This window comes from Chelonia mydas, chromosome 13 (assembly GCF_015237465.2).
Source record: "Chelonia mydas isolate rCheMyd1 chromosome 13, rCheMyd1.pri.v2, whole genome shotgun sequence".
Classification (NCBI taxonomy): domain Eukaryota; kingdom Metazoa; phylum Chordata; order Testudines; family Cheloniidae; genus Chelonia; species Chelonia mydas.
In genome coordinates, this window is record NC_051253.2 from 40,505,418 (window position 1) to 40,524,144 (window position 18,727).

Genomic DNA, 18,727 nt, shown 5'->3' on the forward strand with positions numbered 1-18,727 from the left:
CTATCTATCTATCTATCTATCTATCTATCTATCTATCTATCTGTTAGGTGTCACCATACTGTAGAAGCCAACATATTTTGAATGAGTTGAAAGTTGGGAGACCTGACTAATTGTCATAAATCCTTGGGCTCTTGCCCCTGAGAACTTGGGTACTCCCCAACTGGATCACAGCCTGAGTAATTCTGCCTCTTTAAAGTCCCCATGTGCTCTGACCGCTGGTGGGGTGGCGGATTCTTTTATCTTTGTCCCGTGACCTCAGGATTTTCACTGAGCTGCTCTCAGCCAGTTCTGCAAATCACCCTCGCTAGCACCTGTTCTGTAGGGTAGGGAAAGTTTGTCCAGTTTATAGAGATGGACATTTGCAAACACTGGTACCTAAAGTCACACTCCTTGTTCCCCTTGTGTGGAAGTGACCTGATCTCCAGAGGTGCTAATTACCCATCAGTGTGACTGTTAGACTCTGGATACTCTGAAAATAGAATTTAGGGAGAAATCTGGGCTATGTTGAAGTCATTGTCAGCATCGTTCAACTGAGCCATCATTTCTCCTTGCTATTTATAAGCACCAGGACGGGGGAAGAGCTACTGATGCTAAAGGACAAGACCAGTGGGTATGAATGGCCAGGAATAAACTGAGTCTGGAAAAGAGAAGAAGGTTTCTAACCATCAGAGGAGGGGGTTCAGGAACCATCTCCCCCTAGGAGGAGAGGGGGGCAAAAGTTTTAGGAACTTGCTTAATAAGTTTATGACCCAAGAGGTCCCTTCCAGTCCTGTGTATCTCAAAGGGAATTCCCTTGGAAATCCCATTGAACTAGCCCATAGAGTCCATTAAATGTCCAGTTTATTTCTTAAGTATCAGGAGGGTAGCCGCATTAGTCTGGATCTGTGAAAGCAGCAAAGAGTCCTGTGGCACTTTATAGATGTCTGTTAGTCTATAAGGGCCACAGGACTCTTTGCCGCTTTCACAGGTTATTTCTTCGTGTTAGACGTCCCAAGTCCCGGGCTTGCATTCACCCTCTTAGCTGCAGCAGCATTCTGGGAGCTGATGTTCAGTTGTTCATCTGCCATGAGCCCCTGAGTCATTCTCAGAGCTTGAGCAAATAGGTTAATTTCAGGGAAGGTTAAATTTACTCCCCGTTTCCCCTTGTATCACGCGCAGAAGGCCTTTGTGGTTAGCCCAAGAACCGTCCCCAGATTTAGCCTGCCTGAGAACATCTGTGTCCTGTTTATCAAAACAACTGGCAGCAGATGTTTCCCCTTTGAGACATTCTGGGGTAGAAGACTGGCATGGCTAGGGGCAGATTTGATTTGTGGCGCTCAGAATGGAAAGACCATAGATGACTAAGTTAAAATATACAGCCACTGTGGGCTTGGTGGTGAAAAACAAAGTGAACAACATGCTGTAAATTATTCAAACCCTTGGCTCTGCACTAGCAGCTGTCATACAAGTGTTGTTAATTTTCACAGACCCCCTTTAATTTGTGGGGTAGTTATTATTATAACCATTGGGGAGACTGCGGCACTGGGTTCCCCAACAATGATTCAGTAGTAAAGAAAGGAACAGAACCCAGGAGTCCTGACTCCCAGTATCCCCACTCTAAGCCACTAGATGCTACTCCCCTCCTAGAGCAGGGCATAGAACCCAGGAGTCCTGACTCCCAGGCCCCTCTGCTCTAACTCACCAGACCCCACTCCCCTCCCAGAGCCAAGGATAGAACCCAGGAGTTATGGCTTCCAGACCCCTCTGTTCTAACCCACCAGACCCCCACGCCCCAGCCTAGCCCATTTTCAAGAAATGGACATACCATGCTCTGCTCAATATGATAAAGGCCTCTCCATTCATCAACTCTATGATATAACCTGCGCTAATGCGTTCCTAGCTGAGCACTTGGGGTGGGATTTTTAAAGGGGTTTAAAAGAGTGATGTGCCCAAATCCTTTTGACTGACAATACACATTTTGTGCCTATCTCACTTGGTCACCTTTTGGAAACCGCAGTTTTCATTTTAAACTAGATTCAGGTGGAGAAAGTCTTGCGAAATCGACTCCTTGGGTCAGTCCTGCCCTGAGTGGAGATGGAGCAGAGACGACCTAAGGGAGATTCTTTGAGTCTACTGAGGAAAGCTCTTGGGTGATAGACTAAATAGCAACCTTGAGCTGGACGACTGGCCTAGATGGGGGCTTTAAAAACACTAGTTTCTGAGATTTCCCAGTAGACAAACCTAAGACCAGGTCGAGAGAAATGCAAAGGAAATAAAGACAGGGAGTATTATATAAATTTAAGGAGCAGGGTCAACTTTTTCCACGTAGAGGATCTAAAGATGGACATCTTAATCCATATTAAAGCCTTTAAAGAAGTGGCTAGATTTTCAGAAGTTCTGCATAAACCCAGATCCTACTCTCTTCTTACTCCCAAAAGTCAATCCATTTGGCTTTAGCGGGGAAGATTTTCAATGGTAATGGAACACTGATGGGAGCTGGGCTCTTGACTTATATTCATGGCTTTGAAAATTACGATTTTTGCTGCATAACATTAGGAAGCCATTTTTTAAAATTGGCCTTATTGTTTTAAAGATTAGCTGATGATTTTCAGAAGGGACTGATGGTAAAATTTTCAAAAATGCCTAAGGGCCAGATCTGGAAAAGTATTCGGTTGCCTCAAGATGCAGATAGGTGCTGATAGGTACATTGGAACATAGGATTGGAAGAGATTTCTATGGTCATCAAGTTTAGTCACCTGCTATCATAGGCAACCCCATTATATAATCCCATTCATAAATGTATCAAGCTCCATCTTAAAACTAGTTACGGTGTCCCATCCCACCCCCTACTTCTGGTGGGAGGTGGTTCCAGAGCCTCCATTTTTAGATGGTTCCCAAGCTTCTAATTTCCTCAACTGCTCATGGGAAATTTACCATTTATTCTTGTGCTTTGACTTCAAGAGCTCCTTTCCCTCCTGGGTGTTTGCTTACCTGGTATATATATACAGAGCAGTCAACCCCCCATTCAGCCTGCGTTTTGCTAGGCTAAACAAGCCAAGCTCTTCTAGTCTCCTCTCATAAAACAGGCCTTCCTTTCCCCTAATCATCCTCGCAGCCCTTCTGTGCCTCTGTTCCAACCTGAATTCCTCCTAGCTTAGATAGTAGGAAAAACTTTCTAACTATAAGGGTAGTTAAGTTTTGGATTAGGCTCCCAAGGAAGGTTGTAGAATCCTTATCATTGGATGTTCTTAAGAACGGGTTGGACAAACACCTATCAGGGCTGGTCTACGGTTACTTGGTCCTGCCTCAGCCCAGGGGGCTGGACTTGTGACCAGTTGAGGTTCCTTCCAGCCTGATGTTTCTATGATCTTTCTTGAACATGAATGCCCAGAGTTGCACATGGTATTCCAGATGAGGTCCTCATAGAGCCTCTTACAATGGCATTACTGCTTCCTTATCTCTGCCGGAAATACCTCACCCGATACATCCTACAAACACATTTGCTTTTCTTATGACCATGTCACATTGGCGGCTCATTGTCATCCAGTGATCAACTGATCCCCTCAGGTCTTTCTCCTCCTCTGTCATTTCCAACTGAAAAAAACCCCAGTTTATAGGAGCAATTGTTGTTATTAGCCCCTAAGTGAATGACTTTGCATTGTTTCCTATTAAATTCCATCCATTTACATTACTCCTGTCCTCTAGGTCATCTGGGTTTCCCTGTGTAATTTTCAAAAGTGCCTAAGCAGGTTAATCACTTAATGCTCTTTGAAGTCAAAATCTGTAGGAGTTAAGTTCTAAATAGCCAAGTTCCTTTTGAAAGTGGGACTTAGGTGCTTTTGAAGATTTTGCCCAGAGAGGATCAGTGACTTGCCTAAAAGTCATACATAGAACTAACCTTCAATCTTCTAGATCATCACGCATGGAGTCTGCAGAACTGAACCTAGATCTTAACCAGACGACCAACCCTCCTCTCAGCTAGGTGACTTTTTCTTCATCATTTTTTAGATTAAAAATCAGAACGTTTGTTGATGTCTCTGCCACCATCTCTCAGAGACAGTAGCCTGAAGAACATTTGCCAGCAAAACAGAATGGAATTGGGTGTTATGGAAAAAAAGTTTTATTTAGAAGCCAAAGCATGATGGATGTTCAAGCTAGACAGCACAACTCAAAACAATAGGTGGTGTGTTGCCACAAAATATGTTACAGTGCGGATTAATGCAATACCATGTGACAGACTGGAATAAACCCAAGATGCAGTGTGATCCAATGGGATCTAGTGTGATATAATGTGATACAAGGTACTTCGATATAGTGAAACATAGAAATACCACAGAACGTAGGGCAGCAGCACACCATTGGTAAAACAATATAAGACATAGGAACATAGGCCTAGAAGAGACTTCTCAGGTCATCAAGTTAATCCCCAGCTGTCAGGAACAGCTCCATCATACAGTACGTATCATAAACAATGCAGTGCACTGCACCACGACCCAATGGAATGGCTAACCACTATGCAACGCAACTCAATGCCGTGCAATGGCTCGTTATCACTCGTGCTGGGTGAATTTTTTTCAGAAGAAACTTCTTTCATTGAAAAATGAAGATTTGGGCTGATTGAAACGTAGCAAATTCGTGTCTTTTCTGGCAAATTGTTTAAATCAAAACAAAAGTCTTTAAAAAACCCCCAAATGTTGAAATTTTCATTTTGACATTTTTGAAATTAAATGTTTCAATTTTTTGGATTGAGATGACTTTGAGTTTCAGAATTTCCTTCAATTTTATTTTTAAAATGTCAAAAACATTAAAAAAATGCCCCCTGAAATTGGAACAAAATGTTTTATTTCAAGCTGAACAAATTGTTTTGTTTCACCTGAAATGATATTTTTCAATTTTTGATTTGCCAGAAATTCTGAAAAATTTTGGTTTCAGGTCAACCCCAAATGATTTTTTTTTTAAATTCAGAACTGCCAGTGAACCCCCAAATCAGTTATTCACACAGCTCCACTCACATAACACCATGCAATGCGTCTCTGCAATGTGAACAAATGCAGTACAAAGCAGGGACCTTCACACAGTTGCAGAACTTTCTCAAGTTCAAACCGCACTTTCTCTGCTTCGTGCTGATTGGCTGTTTGCTCCAACCCGCTCCTTCCCTCCCCCACTGACTCTTCACCTTGACTCCACATCACACCTGCCTCACTTCTCCCCTGCACTGTCCCCCTCCCCTCCCTTCCGTTCGACGTCCCTTCACTTGTCTTTCATTTAGCTGATCCCCTCCTAATTAAACCCACCTTAAAAAAATCATGGCATTAATGCGCCATTGGCCACCATCATACTGTTCACTCTGCTGGTGCGTTCTACCCCTTCCCCCACCTTGTGTCTGTCTATTTAGACTATAAAATGTTTCAGGCAGGGAACGGCTGCTATTCTGTGTTTGTACAGCACCTGGCACAATGGGACCCCATCCTTGGTTGGTCCTACAGAATACCATAATAAACATAATTAATAATAATAAATGTAAGACAAATAAATCTTCAGCAATCAAGATTTAGGTTAGACGTTAGGAAAAACTTTCTAGCTATCAGGGTAGTTGTATTCTGGAATAGGCTTCCAAGGGAGGTAGTGGTATCCCCATCATTGGAGGTTTTTAAAAACAGATTGGACAAACACCTGTCAGGGATGGTCTAGATTTATTTGGTCCTGCCTCAGCCCAGGGGGCTGGACTTGATGACCTCTCGAGGTCCCTTCCAAGCCTACATTTTTCTGTTTCTATAGCACTTCATAGCACAACACAGTATAAATTGGTGCACCACCAGGCAATGCAACAGGAGAGCCTGCAAGAACACCCAGTAAAAGCAATGCAAAACGATGCAGTAAGGCTTGAAGCCACGCTGCAATGCAGTACTGTGCAGTCCCAGGCAATGCAATGCGAATTCAGGCAAGTCAATGGAAAGCAAAACAATGTAGGCTGATGCAATGCAACAAAAATTAATGCAGATGCATGTAAATCAATGCAATGTTATTTGTACAAGAAACCCTCGGACCTCAGAATGCATGGCAATTACAGCAGCATGGGATGTGAGGCTTTAAAGATTGTGAGAGTAACTGGCATGCGGGAAGCAGCTTAGAAATTAGTCATGAAAGAGCTGGGTTTGGAGTTGGCCTCAGACTGGAAAGTGAAGAGTGGAGTTTGGCTATATATGTATTGGAAGATGTATGGGTTAGGTTCTTGTCAGATTGGGTCGTGATTTTGTTGGGGGAGTAGCCATGAACCTTCTGGGGATGGGTAGGGAATGCATTTGGATTGGATTCTTCCAGCATTGGGTGGGAGAATTTATTGAGGAAGAGCATTAGTTTGGAGTCTTGTGGGGTTGGGGCTTTGATAGAAGAAACAGCATTGGGTTGGGTTCTTGTGGGGTTGGGTGGGGAACTTGAGGGGTCAATACCATTGGGTTAGGGCCTTGTTGGGTTGAGTGGGGACCTCCTGGGGGGAATAGCATTGGGCTGGGTTCTTGTGGAGTGCAGTGGGGGATCTGCAGCATTAGGTTTGGCTCTCGGAGGCTTGGGTGGGGAAACAGAACGAGGATGAATTCTTGTGAGGTTGGATAGTGTGGAGTGGCTGTGGGCTGGCTTTTTCTGGACGCAGATTGTTGCAACTGGCTCCATCTCTGTGGTAGGACTAGGGGTATGTATGTATTACCCTAGGAGGTACCAGGGCCCTTGGCAACCTTGAATGGAGAGGGGTTTGTTTTCCACCTTAGAAGCCCCGTGAAAGATGGGGGGTGTATTGTGTTCTCAACTGTGACCCCCTAAGACTCTCAGGAGGGGTAGTGGAGAATAAGATTAGCAGCACATAGGGAGCTCAGGTAATTTGCTGAGGTGTTAGGGAGCTGATCTGGTGAGGCTGAGGGTAGGAACAGAGAACTTTCTATCAACAGAATCTTTTTGGGAGATGGATTTACCCCCTTTCTCTCCCTTAGCTTGGAGTGTGGATAGTTCTTGGCCTTCATAAAAAGGGCGGGGAACAGTGAAGGCCTTTCTTTGATGTTCTTTCTTCATGTGTCTCTGGAAGTAATGGGAGATCACCATGGCCAGATGATCTACCCCGTAGGTCAGGCCAGCTGCCATGGATAGGCAAGAAAATGGAAGTGGGCAAAAGAACTGCAAACAGAGGGACAGATTGGATCCCATCCCTTCTTCTTCACTGTGTGGAGAAAGTGGTACCTATTTCACCTGTGAAAACATAGAGAGAGAGGGAGATATAAATAGATAGATAGATAGATAGAGGGGGTGGATGGGGATAGATAGATAGATATTGGGGGTGGATGGGGATAGATAGATAGAGGGGGTGGATGGGGACAGATAGATAGTGGGGGTGTATGGGGATAGATAGATAGAGGGGGTGGATGGGGATAGATAGATAGATAGATAGATAGAGCGGGTGTATGTGGATAGATAGATAGTGGGGGTGTATGGGGATAGATAAATAGATAGAGGGGGAGGATGGGGATAGATAGACAGAGAGAGAGATAGAGAGAGAGATAGATGGGGTGGATGGAAATAGATCGATTGATAGATAGATAGATAGGTAGATAGATAGATAGATAGATAGATAGATGGGGTTATGGAGATAGATAGATAGATAAATAGCTAGATAGAGGGGGTATATGGGGATAGATAGATAGATAGATAGATAGATAGATAGATAGATAGATGGGGTGGATGGGGTGGATGGGAATAGATAGATAGATAGAGCGGGTGGATGGGGATAGATAGATAGAGAGAGAGATAGAGGAGGTGTATGGGGATGGATAGATAGATAGATAGAGGGGGTGGATGGGGATAGATAGATAGTGGGGGTGTATGGGGATAGATAGATGGGGTGGATGGGGATAGATAGAAAGATAGATAGATAGATAGAGGGAGTGGATGGGGATAGATAGATAGATAGATTAGATAGATGGGGTGGATGGGGATAGATAGAAAGATAGAGAGATAGAGGGGGTGTATGGGGATAGATAGATAGATAGATAGATAGATAGATAGATAGATGGGGTTATGGAGATAGAGAGATAGAGGGGATGTATGGGTATAGATAGAGAGATAGATAGAGAGACAGAGGGGGTGGATGGGGATAGATAGATAGATAGATAGATAGATAGATAGATGGGGTGGATGGGGTAGATGGGGATAGATAGAAAGATAGATAGTTAGAGGGGGTGGATGGGGATAGATAGATAGATAGATAGATAGATAGATAGATAGATAGATGGGGTGGATGGGGTGGATGGGGATAGACAGACAGACATTGTATGCGTGTGGATGGACTGGTAGCTCTTTCTCAGCCAGCCCAGGTTCACCCATTCTCTCCTGGTTCATGCCCAAGCCCCCTTTTCACCTTGATGAAGGTGACGAATCCGCTGTAGAAGAGCGTGACGAGGAAGAGGGCGATGAAGGTGGAGACCGTGGTCCAGACGCATTGGGCATCGTCCAGCTCGCTGTAGTCATCCATGCTGTCATCTCTGATGCTGCAGGGGTTGATGCCCAGGACGGAGCAGTGCCAGGACTCTGCCGAAAGACAGGAGGTGCCAGGGTCATTGGGTGATGGGGATATGATTGATGGGGAGGGACTCATTCAGTGGCACCTCTCCAAGGCAGGACAGCTACACCAACTCTTCCATCAGGGCTCCTGTGTTAAGAGCCGCAAGAGATGAGGGTCACCTCCCCATCCCCATGGAGAGGTGACTCTGCAGACCCCAGACACCCCTGGGGAATAGGGTGTATCCCCCTGGGAAGATGATTCCACAGCCTCAGAGATTTTCCCAACTGGTTCTAGCAAATATTCCCTGAACTCTGTTCATTATTCCACCCTCCCACAACTTTACACTCCTCTACTTATAAGTCTCCCATCAAGGCAGTATACAAGACTTCACAGGTGAACGGTGGGATACCAAGTTAGATGGACCAGTTGCCAGGTCTGATATAATAACTGCTACCTATCTAGAGTCTAGATGAATCTATCTATCTATCTATCTATCTATCTATCTATCTATCTATCTATCTATTCCCATAGATTCTATGACCAGAAGGGCCCATTATGATAATCTAACCTGACCTCCTGCATCACTCTTGTGTGTGAGTGCCTCACAACTATTCCTTGATGTCAATTATACCCATTTTGCAGACTAGGAATTCAACACACATGGAAAGTCGGGGCTTGCTTTTCAGACATGCTGGAGCCCCTGCAGCTTCTAATGGCTTTGAATGGAGCTGCAAACTTCTGAAACCCAGTCCATAAATAACTTGCCCAATGTCCCAAAGGCAACACTGTGGCAGAGAGAGGAAAAGAACCCAGGAGTCCCTGCCCAATGTCTTTACCACAAGTAAATCCTTCTTCCCTCAGTTATCCCATTAGTGTGGGATTTTCAAACTTTTCTAAGGTACTTGGATGTCCAATCCTCATAATGAATGGTAATTGGGTATCCATATATCCAAGGCATCTTTGAAAATCTGCTAAATAATAAGGGACAGGGTCTTAAATATAATTAGGTGCTTAAAGAAATAGATAGATTGATTTCAGTTGGAGTTAGGTGCCTAGGTCTTTGAAATCAATGGGAGTTAGGCACTGAAATACCTTTGAAAATCTGATCCTAAGAGAGTAGGCATAGATATATAGTAAGCATAGACTATATTTCTATTATAGGCAGTGGTGTAGTGGTAAAAACTGAAATGAGTAAGCTAACCTAACCTAAACTCCGTATTCTCCAAGTGAGAAGGGAGTAAACTGAATTTACCTGGGTTTACCCCTGACTAGACTATTGATTATAGGTGTGTTTAGTGTAACTGACACAACATGGCCTCAGTTTGTGATAGGCGCCTCTAGACATTTCAATAATAATAATATTAATAATAATTACTAATTAATAATAACATAATAATAAATTCCTCTCCATCCTTTTGCATCATATCATCCAGATACTTGCAGGAGAAGAGGTAGGAGACCATAAATAAGAGCAAAATTTCCCATGGGTGCAGTTGGGTTATTGTTTTAATAGGCTTGTGAAATGTACACAAAGAAGGCAGGCGAATGATGTCTTCATTGAGACTGAGTCAAAGGAAACACACATAGGGAATAGGCAGAGGCCAAATTGGAAGGAGTGGGGGACAGCCAACAGAGGAATCTTTAGGTTGAGGTGCAGAGTGGATTATGGGGCACTAATGAAGCAGCTAAGATGTGTTTTACCAGTATGGACATTGGCACTTCTTGCTATAATCCCTTCAGAGGAGAGGTGGGCGACTAGACAGCTGTAGGAAGTCCCCAGAATCCATTTGCTCCTGGACACCTCAAGCTTGCTGATCACTGAGCACTGATGGCTGTTATGGTCACAGTCGTGGTTCTCGTTATCAGCCGGAATGTCGACCTCAGCCTGGGCTGTCTTCTCTTGCCACCAGATGGAGATCTCACCGGGGTAGAAGTCTTTGACGATGCAGTGAAGAGTGAGGTTTTGGTTGCTGCAGATTTCCTCTGAGGATGGGGGCAGAATGTAGACAGCTGGAGCCTTCAGGGAACCTGCAGCATTGGAGGAGAGCGGTGGGGAGAGAGAGCACAAGAATAGCATAATTGAATATAAAGTATCATGGGTCAACAAAGTCATTCAAGGTGGCTTTGATTCCAAGGCACTAAGAAAGTGCTTACCAGATAAGGTGGTCAATTCAAGGCTAATTTACCATTCATTATTAGATGATAGCACTCCTTCTCTCCCTCTCTCTCCCCCTCACCCATATCTATCTATCTATCTATCTATCTATCTATCTATCTATCTATCTATCTATCTATCTATCTAATACTGGTTTCAGAGTAACAGCCGTGTTAGTCTGTATTCGCAAAAAGAAAAGGAGTACTTGTGGCACCTTAGAGACTAACCAATTTATTTGAGCATGAGCTTTCGTGAGCTACAGCTCACTTCATCGGATGCATACTGTGGAATACTGTCGTCCATCACTGCAGGCCTGGATCTGATGCCTGGATGCACAAAGGGACTTAGAAATTGCAATGCTTAACCCTACAGTCTATCCCCATCTAGTTCCTTATCACCAACCCTAAACCTACAGTCCATTCCCCAGCCAATGCAGGGTTCTCCCTGACAGTCCATCCCCATCTTGCACTCTAAAATTAACCCTAACCCTACAATTCACCCCTAGCTGCTCACTTATGCTTAACCCTAAAATCTGTTCTTAGCTAGTGCCCTAACTTTAACCCTAACCCTAGAGTCCATCCCCAGCTAATCACGTAACCCTAACCACAACCCTACAGTCTGTCATCCAGCCAGTCCCCAGGGATCCATTCCCAGCTAATTGAACATTCCCATGGGCTATTCTCCTGTGTGACTTTGGATAGCTCCAGTGAATCCAGGGTCCTTCTGGGAGGCCAGTCTCTGACCTTTCCCCTAAGTCCTCACCGTTCTTTGGGCTGATGCCCAGCACATGCTCCGACAGGTCACTCTTGATCTGGCATCTGACGGTCTCGGTGGAGTTCCATTCACTCAGGTTGACCTGCAGCCAACTTTGCAGCCAGATGCTGCCGTTGAGTTGCTCCATCCTCACAGCTCCCAGGTCCGCCAGCTCACCGTCCATTGTCCAATTGATGCTGGCATTGGCCAGGGAGGTCTTGCATGTCACAGCAGCCATCTTGTTCATGAAAAGCTCTTTCAAAGATGGGGGCTGTATATTGTAGGCGGACAGCAATTCTGGTTCCCAGCAGCCTGTAGAGCCAACCATCAAGGAAGTGATCACACATAATGCTATCTGCCCAATCAGTGGGGGATTTTCAGATTATGGGTCCTTAAAATTTAGAGTGTAGGGTATGTTTTTTCTGAGCTGCTCAGCTCCTACTGGGTTTCTGTGTTATACATTCATAGCTTCATAAATCTAAGGCCAGAAGAGACCATTGTGATCATCTAGTCTGACCTCCAGCATAACACAGGCCAGAGAACTTCCCTGAGTTACTTACTGCATGAACTAGAGTAGATCGTTTAGAAAAACATCCTGTTTTGATCTAAAAATTGCCAGTCATGGAGAATCCATAGCCTATGGCAACTTTTTCTAGTGGTTAATTATCCACAATGTATACCTTATTTCCAGTCTGAATTTGTCTAACTTCAACTTCCAGCCATTTTCATTTTGTTATACCTTTGTCTACTAAATTTAGAGCCCTCTATTATCAATTATTTCCATATGTAGCTATTTATAAACGGTGATTAAATCACCCATTAATAGAGCCCTACCAAATTCATGGCCATGAAAAATACATCACAGACCATGAAATCTGGTCTCCCCTGGTCTTTTGTATACTTTTACCTATACTATACTATAGGGTAAAAGTATACAAATGTACATAGTGTTTCTCAGATTGGGGATCCTGACACAAAAGGGACTGCAAAGCTATTGTAGGGGGATTGCGGGATTGTCACTCTTACTTCTGCCCTGCTTTCAGAGCTGGGTGTCTGGACAGCTGCTTTCTGGCTGCCCAGCTCTGAAGGCAGCACAGAAGCAATACTGCAAACCCCTCTTGGGTCGGGACCCCAAGTTTGAGAAATGCTCACTTAAGGGCTTTACATGTTTATATTTTACTGTTTTTAAATACATATTCATCCTTTGATACAACAGCATGAAATTTAAGATTTAAATATTTGAAACCATGAAATTCAAGATTTTAAAAATTCGATGACTGTGAAATTTACAAAAATGGACTGTGAATTTGGTAGGGCCCTACCCATTAACCTTCTCTTTGTCAAGATAAGTAGAATAAACATCACTGTAATTCTTTAATCATTCTTGTAGTCTTCTCTGAAACTGAGAACTGAAAGCTGATCATTGAGAATTGACTTTCGATGTCCAACAACTAATAGCTAAGAATTGATAGATGATAACTGAGAATGGACTTTTAATACTTGGCAATTCATAACTAAGAATTGACAAATGATGACTGAGAATTGATTTTCAATACTTAATGACTGATAATCGAGAATCGACTTTTGGTAAGTGAGAACTGACATATGAGTACTGACGGATGATAATTGCAAGATGACTACTGATGCTGGACAATTCATGACTGAGAACTGACAAACAATCTTTGCTGATGACATGCATACAGAGAAATTAGGGGAATATTCCTAGATCTAAATGGAGAGAAATGAGATGAAAGTTGCAAAAAGGGGCAACCTTCATGAATGTGAGTTTGGGCACTGTTGAGAAGGGGACAATGACAGGAAGCTGTGGCCAGAGAAAAGATACCCAAGAAGGAGGAAGAGATTTTGGACACACAACTTCCATAAATGTCACCTAAATCCCCTAGGAAGCGTGGAGTATCTCAGCCTGCGGAGCTCAGTCCTGCTCAGTGCTTACCAGTAGAGTGCAGTGCCTTCTCCAGGGTCGTGTTAGTGGAGCTATGGATCACAGTGCAGGTGTAGGCCTTCAGCGTGCTACTTTCGGCTGCCCTGAGCACCAGCTGACAGCTCTGCTGGAACCTCCCGTCTCCCAGGGCCGTTGGAGAGGAGGGAGAGCTGCAATTGAGGTGCTGCTTGTTGAAAGTCCATTGCATGTCCAGGTGCTTTGGGTAGAAGCCGGTGGCAAAGCAGGTCAGATTCTCATGCCCATCTATGTCTGGTGCATGGAAGACTGTGACTGTTGGGGGAGATGGCTCCAGGAAATCTGAAACAAAGGGTTGGCTTTTTGTTGCAATTTAATTCATGCAGAAGGATCGGGGGAGGGTGCTGAAGGTGTTTCGGGAAGCTAGGAAGCTGAAGAGAAGGTGAACTCTAATTACACCTAGAAATGTGAGAGTTGTGTAGAAGGAAAAGGCAAGGATGGTGAAGGATTTAGCTTTCAGTGGAAATCTCTAACCACCAAGCTCTTCAGATGCAAACTCTGAAAGTGCAGACCATGCCTCCCTATGGCTCTGGGGGATTATCATCATAATGTGGTGATCCTTAGGTTGCAATGCCAATGCTCCATAGTGACACCTGATCGCATCATGTCATGTTGTGATGCAAATGCTGAGTCATGACACAATCGTATGATGCTATGATGCAACGCAAACTGTGGGCCCATGGCAAGAGAACTGTCTCATGTCATGCTACAGTGCAGATCCTGCTATGCAACCAGGTCATGTCAAGGTGTCATGCAAACACTATGTCATGAAACAACTGCATGGTGGTGAGCTGCCGCCACACACATAACTAAACTGTGACACAATTTTTCCATCATTTTGTATCAAGGGGCAGTGCAAATGCTGAATCATGGTGCATTCACGCCATGCTGAGATGCGGTACAAACACTGTTCCATGATACTACCGCGTCATGTTGAGATGCAGCATCAGTGCATCCTGGGGCATCTTTATTTTGTCACAGCCAGACGTCAACATTTCACAACACAGCATCAAGGCGACAGGTCATGGCATCAGGAATAATCACGGTCATGACAGAACACTGCCAGGTTACAGCAAAACTTTAACAAAAGTATAATCCTAGCAGGCCAAAATATCAGCATCTCATGACAAGACATCATACAACAAAGAAAAATAAGCATATCACTACAGTGCAGTATACAATAAACCACCAGAAATCATCACCAAGTCATGATGAGACACCATCCCGTGATGACAAGACATCACAACTCATGTCTATGTATCACCACATAATGAAAAAATAGCAATGTCATGACAAAATATCATGATGTGACAAAGTGAGATCTCGCTGTGACATAATAACAGCACATCATGACAAAGTATGTCCTGATAGTGGGTCCCGTTTCTATGCAGCATAAATCGTGCCATGCTGGTGTGAAATTACTCTGTGCCATAAAGCCACCACGTCGCAACGCAGCTACCTCCCACAGCAACACCACAGTGCAGGGGTGTGAAGCTAGACATCACCATATCATGACGAGATATCAGGAGCTCACAATCTGCACCCTCATATCCCTCCACAGTATCATCATACTGAGATGAAAAGTCATCACTGAATTGTTCCTTCAAGTCGATTTCCCCAGGGAGGGCCACCCAGTCCTAGTTTTAAAAATCCCGAGAAATGGGTTCTCCCTTCCCTTAGGGAAAATGGTTCCCCAGACTTACAGAGCCCACCACTTCTTCCCACTTCTAAGGAATTCTTTCTGGCATCTAGACTCACCTAACACAGTCCTGCTGGTGTAGTGCATAGACGGCAAGGACTCATGGCCTACCAAGCAGGTATATACAGCCCCACTTTCCCACTGAGACACTGGGATTTTCAGGTAGCTTTGGGTAGAGAAGGTTGAATTCCTCTCTTTAGCCACTGGGGGAAGAGTAATGTATCCAGAGGGCTCAATGCTGTGGTTGTCCCTTTTCCATTCAATGAGCAATTCAGATGGGAAGAAATCAGAGACCTCACAGGTGAGCCACACCTCAGCGTTGGGGCTGGGTTGTGCTGGCGATGGGATAACGAGGGATACCGAAGGAGCCTTGGCTATGCTGGCACCTGGATGGAGGGGAAGTGCAATGTGAGTTCATCAAGTCTGACTTGAAACCCTGAAGTCAATGGAGTTGGGGAATTGGATATGGAGCCTCTCCCCTCTTGGGGGCGGCGGCTCTGACTCGGCTCCAGGGCAGGGGATTGGCTGGCTCAGGGGGTGGAGAATGGGAAATGGGGTCTTTCCCCTCTTGTGGGTCCCATCTCTGATCCAAGTAGGGGACATTAAATGGCTCATTTGCCAGCTCTGTACTAGGGGGAGCTGTGCTACAGAATTTGGGGTGTTGGACTCTCTCTCTCTATCCTTTCCGATTGGTTGTCATCTACCTATCTATTCTTCCTCTTCTCTAACTATTTATCCCCATAAACATCCATCCATCCATCCATGCAATGCCCCAACCATCCATCCATCCATCCATGCAATGCCCCATCCATCCATCCATCCACCCATCCATCCATCCATCCATCCAGCCAGCCAGCCAGCCAGCCAGCCAGTCAGCCATCCATCCATCCAATGCCATTCATCCCTGCATACATCCATCTATCCATCATATGACTGCATCTCTCTCTCTCTGGGGCTTATAGTACCTGACCCCTTCCCGTGGGTGGCTGTATTTCAGTAAGGAGTGGGAGGGGTCCCTGTCCCTACCCCCTATAAAGCATTAGGGCAAAGTCACTGATTATTGTTTGAGTCCCTTCTCCTTCTCTCACCCCTGAACTTCTGGATGGTCTCCTCCATGCCCTTGAACAGAGAGCAGGGATGAGTCACTCTACAGAGGATGTTTCTCCCGGAGTCCCAGACTCCCCTGGGGATGGCTAGGTGGCTCAGGAGACTCTGGGTCTGGTTGCTGTGATTTTTGGCTTCTCCCACGGTGGCGTTGGCAGTCCAGTTGGCACCGTCCAGTTCCCAGGTGAGTCTTGCTTGGCCCAGCTCATAGCCCACTGCCAGGCAAGTCAGGAGGGCTTCGCCTCGAGTGAGCAAGGCTTCCAGGGATGGCTTGAGGAGGTACAGGTTTGGCAGGGGGATGCTCCCCTGACAGGCTGGAGTGGAGAAGAAAGGTAGACATGTCCTTCACATGGTGTGGTGGTGGGGAGAGGCTGCAGGGAGGGAAGGGGCAGGGGAGAGGTTGAGGGAGCTGCTTGGGGTAGGGTGAGGGGTGCAGAGCAGAAGCAGGGAAGGGTCGGGGGACAGGGATGCCAGGGGGAGCAATGAGGAGTTTGGGGAGCAGGGAGGAGTAGACCAGGCCTGATCCAGATGGGGTAGGGGGTGCAAAGTGGGAAGGGATGGGGGGATCAGGGTGGAGAGCAGAGGGGGCTGCAGAAGGTGAGGGGGTGGGGGAGTAAGGAGGGGAGAGGGGGTCAGGGAGTGGAGGGGGAGCAGGTAGGGGGAAGGGGAGGGATCCAGGGGGCATTAGGGGAGCTGACTCGCCTGCACACTTGCTGGTAGTGCTGAGCTGGGTGCTACCGGTCCCAGGGTGGGTCACATGGCAGCTGTACTCCCCCAGCTCATCCCACTCCGCCTGGGACATGGTCAGGTTGCTGGAGGAGCTGAATCTTCCATCTTTCCGCTGGAGGAGTCCGACCTGGGTGCCCTCTCTCTCCTTCCCACCCGCCCGCCAGGTCAGCTGCAGGCCCCGGGGGTAGTAGCCACGGGCGGAACAGAGCAAGGTGACAGTGTCACTGGCTCCTGGGCTCGGGCAGGCAGGCAGGATGTGGAGTGTCACTGTGGGGGCACTGGGGAGCATCCAGTCTGCTTGGAGAAACAGAGTCACAGTGGGGTGCTGACAGAAACCCTCCAGAATCATCCATCTGTCTGTCTGTCCATCTGTCTAGCTATCTATCCCCATACAGCTCATCTCTCTCTCTCCATCCAAATCCATCCATTCAATGACCCCTATCACCTTTTACTCCAGAAGAGATAAGAATTGCCATGCTGGCATGAACCCATTAGCCTGTTTAGTTTGGTAACCTAGCCTTGCTACCATACTAAGACTATGTGGCAATGTAGCTCAACATCCCCACACCCCATCCATGACTGGTCCATCCATTCCTGTATCTTCTCTCCCTGACGCTCTGAATCAGCCAACTGGCACATTTAGGCCTTTATCACATCACCAGGAATATAAATATTGGTGTTACAGTAGGTCATTCTCTAGTTCACCTTTGCCGACGGTCTTCTTGGTCACCTTTCCCCCTGTCTCTTTATGCTCCACCTCACACGTGTAATTTGCCTCTTCGTCCCATTTGTCCACAGTTGTTTCAAAGCTGGCTCTGTATGTACCATCCTCCATCCTTTGCTCACTTGCAGGTTGTAGCTTTCCTTGCCACTTGATTGTCACTCCTTTGGGCCTGTAGTCATATGCAATACACTTCAATGTCACAGTTTTCTTCTCCAAGTCTATGGACTGCAGGAGTTCAACTGTGGGTGTCTGTGGATTGGTTGGGGCTGCAAAAAAACCCAGAGCTTAATCTGATAGCAGCCAGGCTGAGCAAAAGGGAAAATAGAGTAGATATGTATAAACAAGTTAGGAAAGGGCTGACTCACCTGCATGGAGCGATAGCAATCCCTCAGGAGGGTTAGCGAAAGAAAGGAAGGGGTAGTCTTCATGAGGCAACATGCAGGAGCATCAAGGAAGGTGGGCAAGAAAGAGCCTCATGCAGTTTCCTAGAGTGCCACAGTCACCAACAAATCCAAAATGTGCAACGGGTGTGTGCACCTACCGAGCTGAATGGAAGCGTCTCCATTCAGTTGTGTGGGGTGTTTGGAGTTGTTGCCTTTGAAGTGCAGCTTAGAGTCTGATGTCTGCTCTATCGAACATTGTATGAAGGCTATGCCTGGTGTCACTCAAGAGATTAGCCTTGTAAAGTACATGCTGTTGGAGTTGGGATTCCACATTCATATGGATGCCCAAGCCACACTGTGGGGCAATGGAGCTGAGGGGTTTCTTTCCTGTGCTTGTATTCACTCATCAGCTTCTGAATCAGATATGGAATCTGCCCCACCCCAGCTCACGTTTCCCTTGAGAACAGATTTTAATTGGGTGCCTGTCATGGCTGCAGATCCACAAAGGCATTTCCAATGTGCTGACAACAAATTTGAGGAATAAGAAGGGACCAGAAGGACAAAATTGTGAATCTTCCACCATGAGAATCCATGTCTAAGTGTGAAGCAAACAACTCCCAGAGGGATCCATGGTTAAGAAGGAAAGAAATTTTTCAGGGAACCACCTCCCAACCATGA

At 45.8% G+C, this 18,727-nt stretch overlaps 2 protein-coding genes and 5 gene segments (V, D, J or C); all 7 read right to left on the reverse strand.

Moving 5' to 3' along the window:
• LOC102932895 overlaps positions 1-18,727 on the reverse strand; it is a 489,191-nt gene that overhangs the window by 437,699 nt on the left and 32,765 nt on the right.
• LOC102940154 (immunoglobulin epsilon heavy chain-like) overlaps positions 1-18,727 on the reverse strand; it is a 1,331,510-nt gene that overhangs the window by 403,524 nt on the left and 909,259 nt on the right. The window lies entirely within an intron of this gene.
• Positions 1-18,727, reverse strand: part of LOC119563587 — a 797,667-nt gene that overhangs the window by 383,492 nt on the left and 395,448 nt on the right.
• Positions 1-18,727, reverse strand: part of LOC119567833 — a 275,078-nt gene that overhangs the window by 217,730 nt on the left and 38,621 nt on the right.
• The window catches only part of LOC122462688, a 104,340-nt gene that overhangs the window by 46,951 nt on the left and 38,662 nt on the right, over positions 1-18,727 (reverse strand).
• Positions 1-18,727, reverse strand: part of LOC119568011 — a 937,337-nt gene that overhangs the window by 21,427 nt on the left and 897,183 nt on the right.
• Positions 4,082-18,727, reverse strand: part of LOC102948108 — an 883,083-nt gene continuing 868,437 nt past the window's right edge. For all 7 annotated transcript variants that reach the window (XM_043526999.1, XM_043526997.1, XM_043526998.1 and 4 more), the window contains 9 exons: positions 17,648-17,932; positions 16,916-17,236; positions 16,198-16,527; positions 15,169-15,495; positions 13,387-13,692; positions 11,442-11,744; positions 10,226-10,552; positions 8,381-8,550; positions 4,082-7,215 (listed from right to left, as the gene is read on the reverse strand). In XM_043526999.1, coding sequence (XP_043382934.1) covers positions 7,207-7,215; positions 8,381-8,550; positions 10,226-10,552; positions 11,442-11,744; positions 13,387-13,692; positions 15,169-15,495; positions 16,198-16,527; positions 16,916-17,236; positions 17,648-17,932 — 2,378 coding nt within the window. In that variant the 3' untranslated portion in view covers positions 4,082-7,206. The remainder of the gene's footprint in view (positions 7,216-8,380; positions 8,551-10,225; positions 10,553-11,441; positions 11,745-13,386; positions 13,693-15,168; positions 15,496-16,197; positions 16,528-16,915; positions 17,237-17,647; positions 17,933-18,727) is intronic.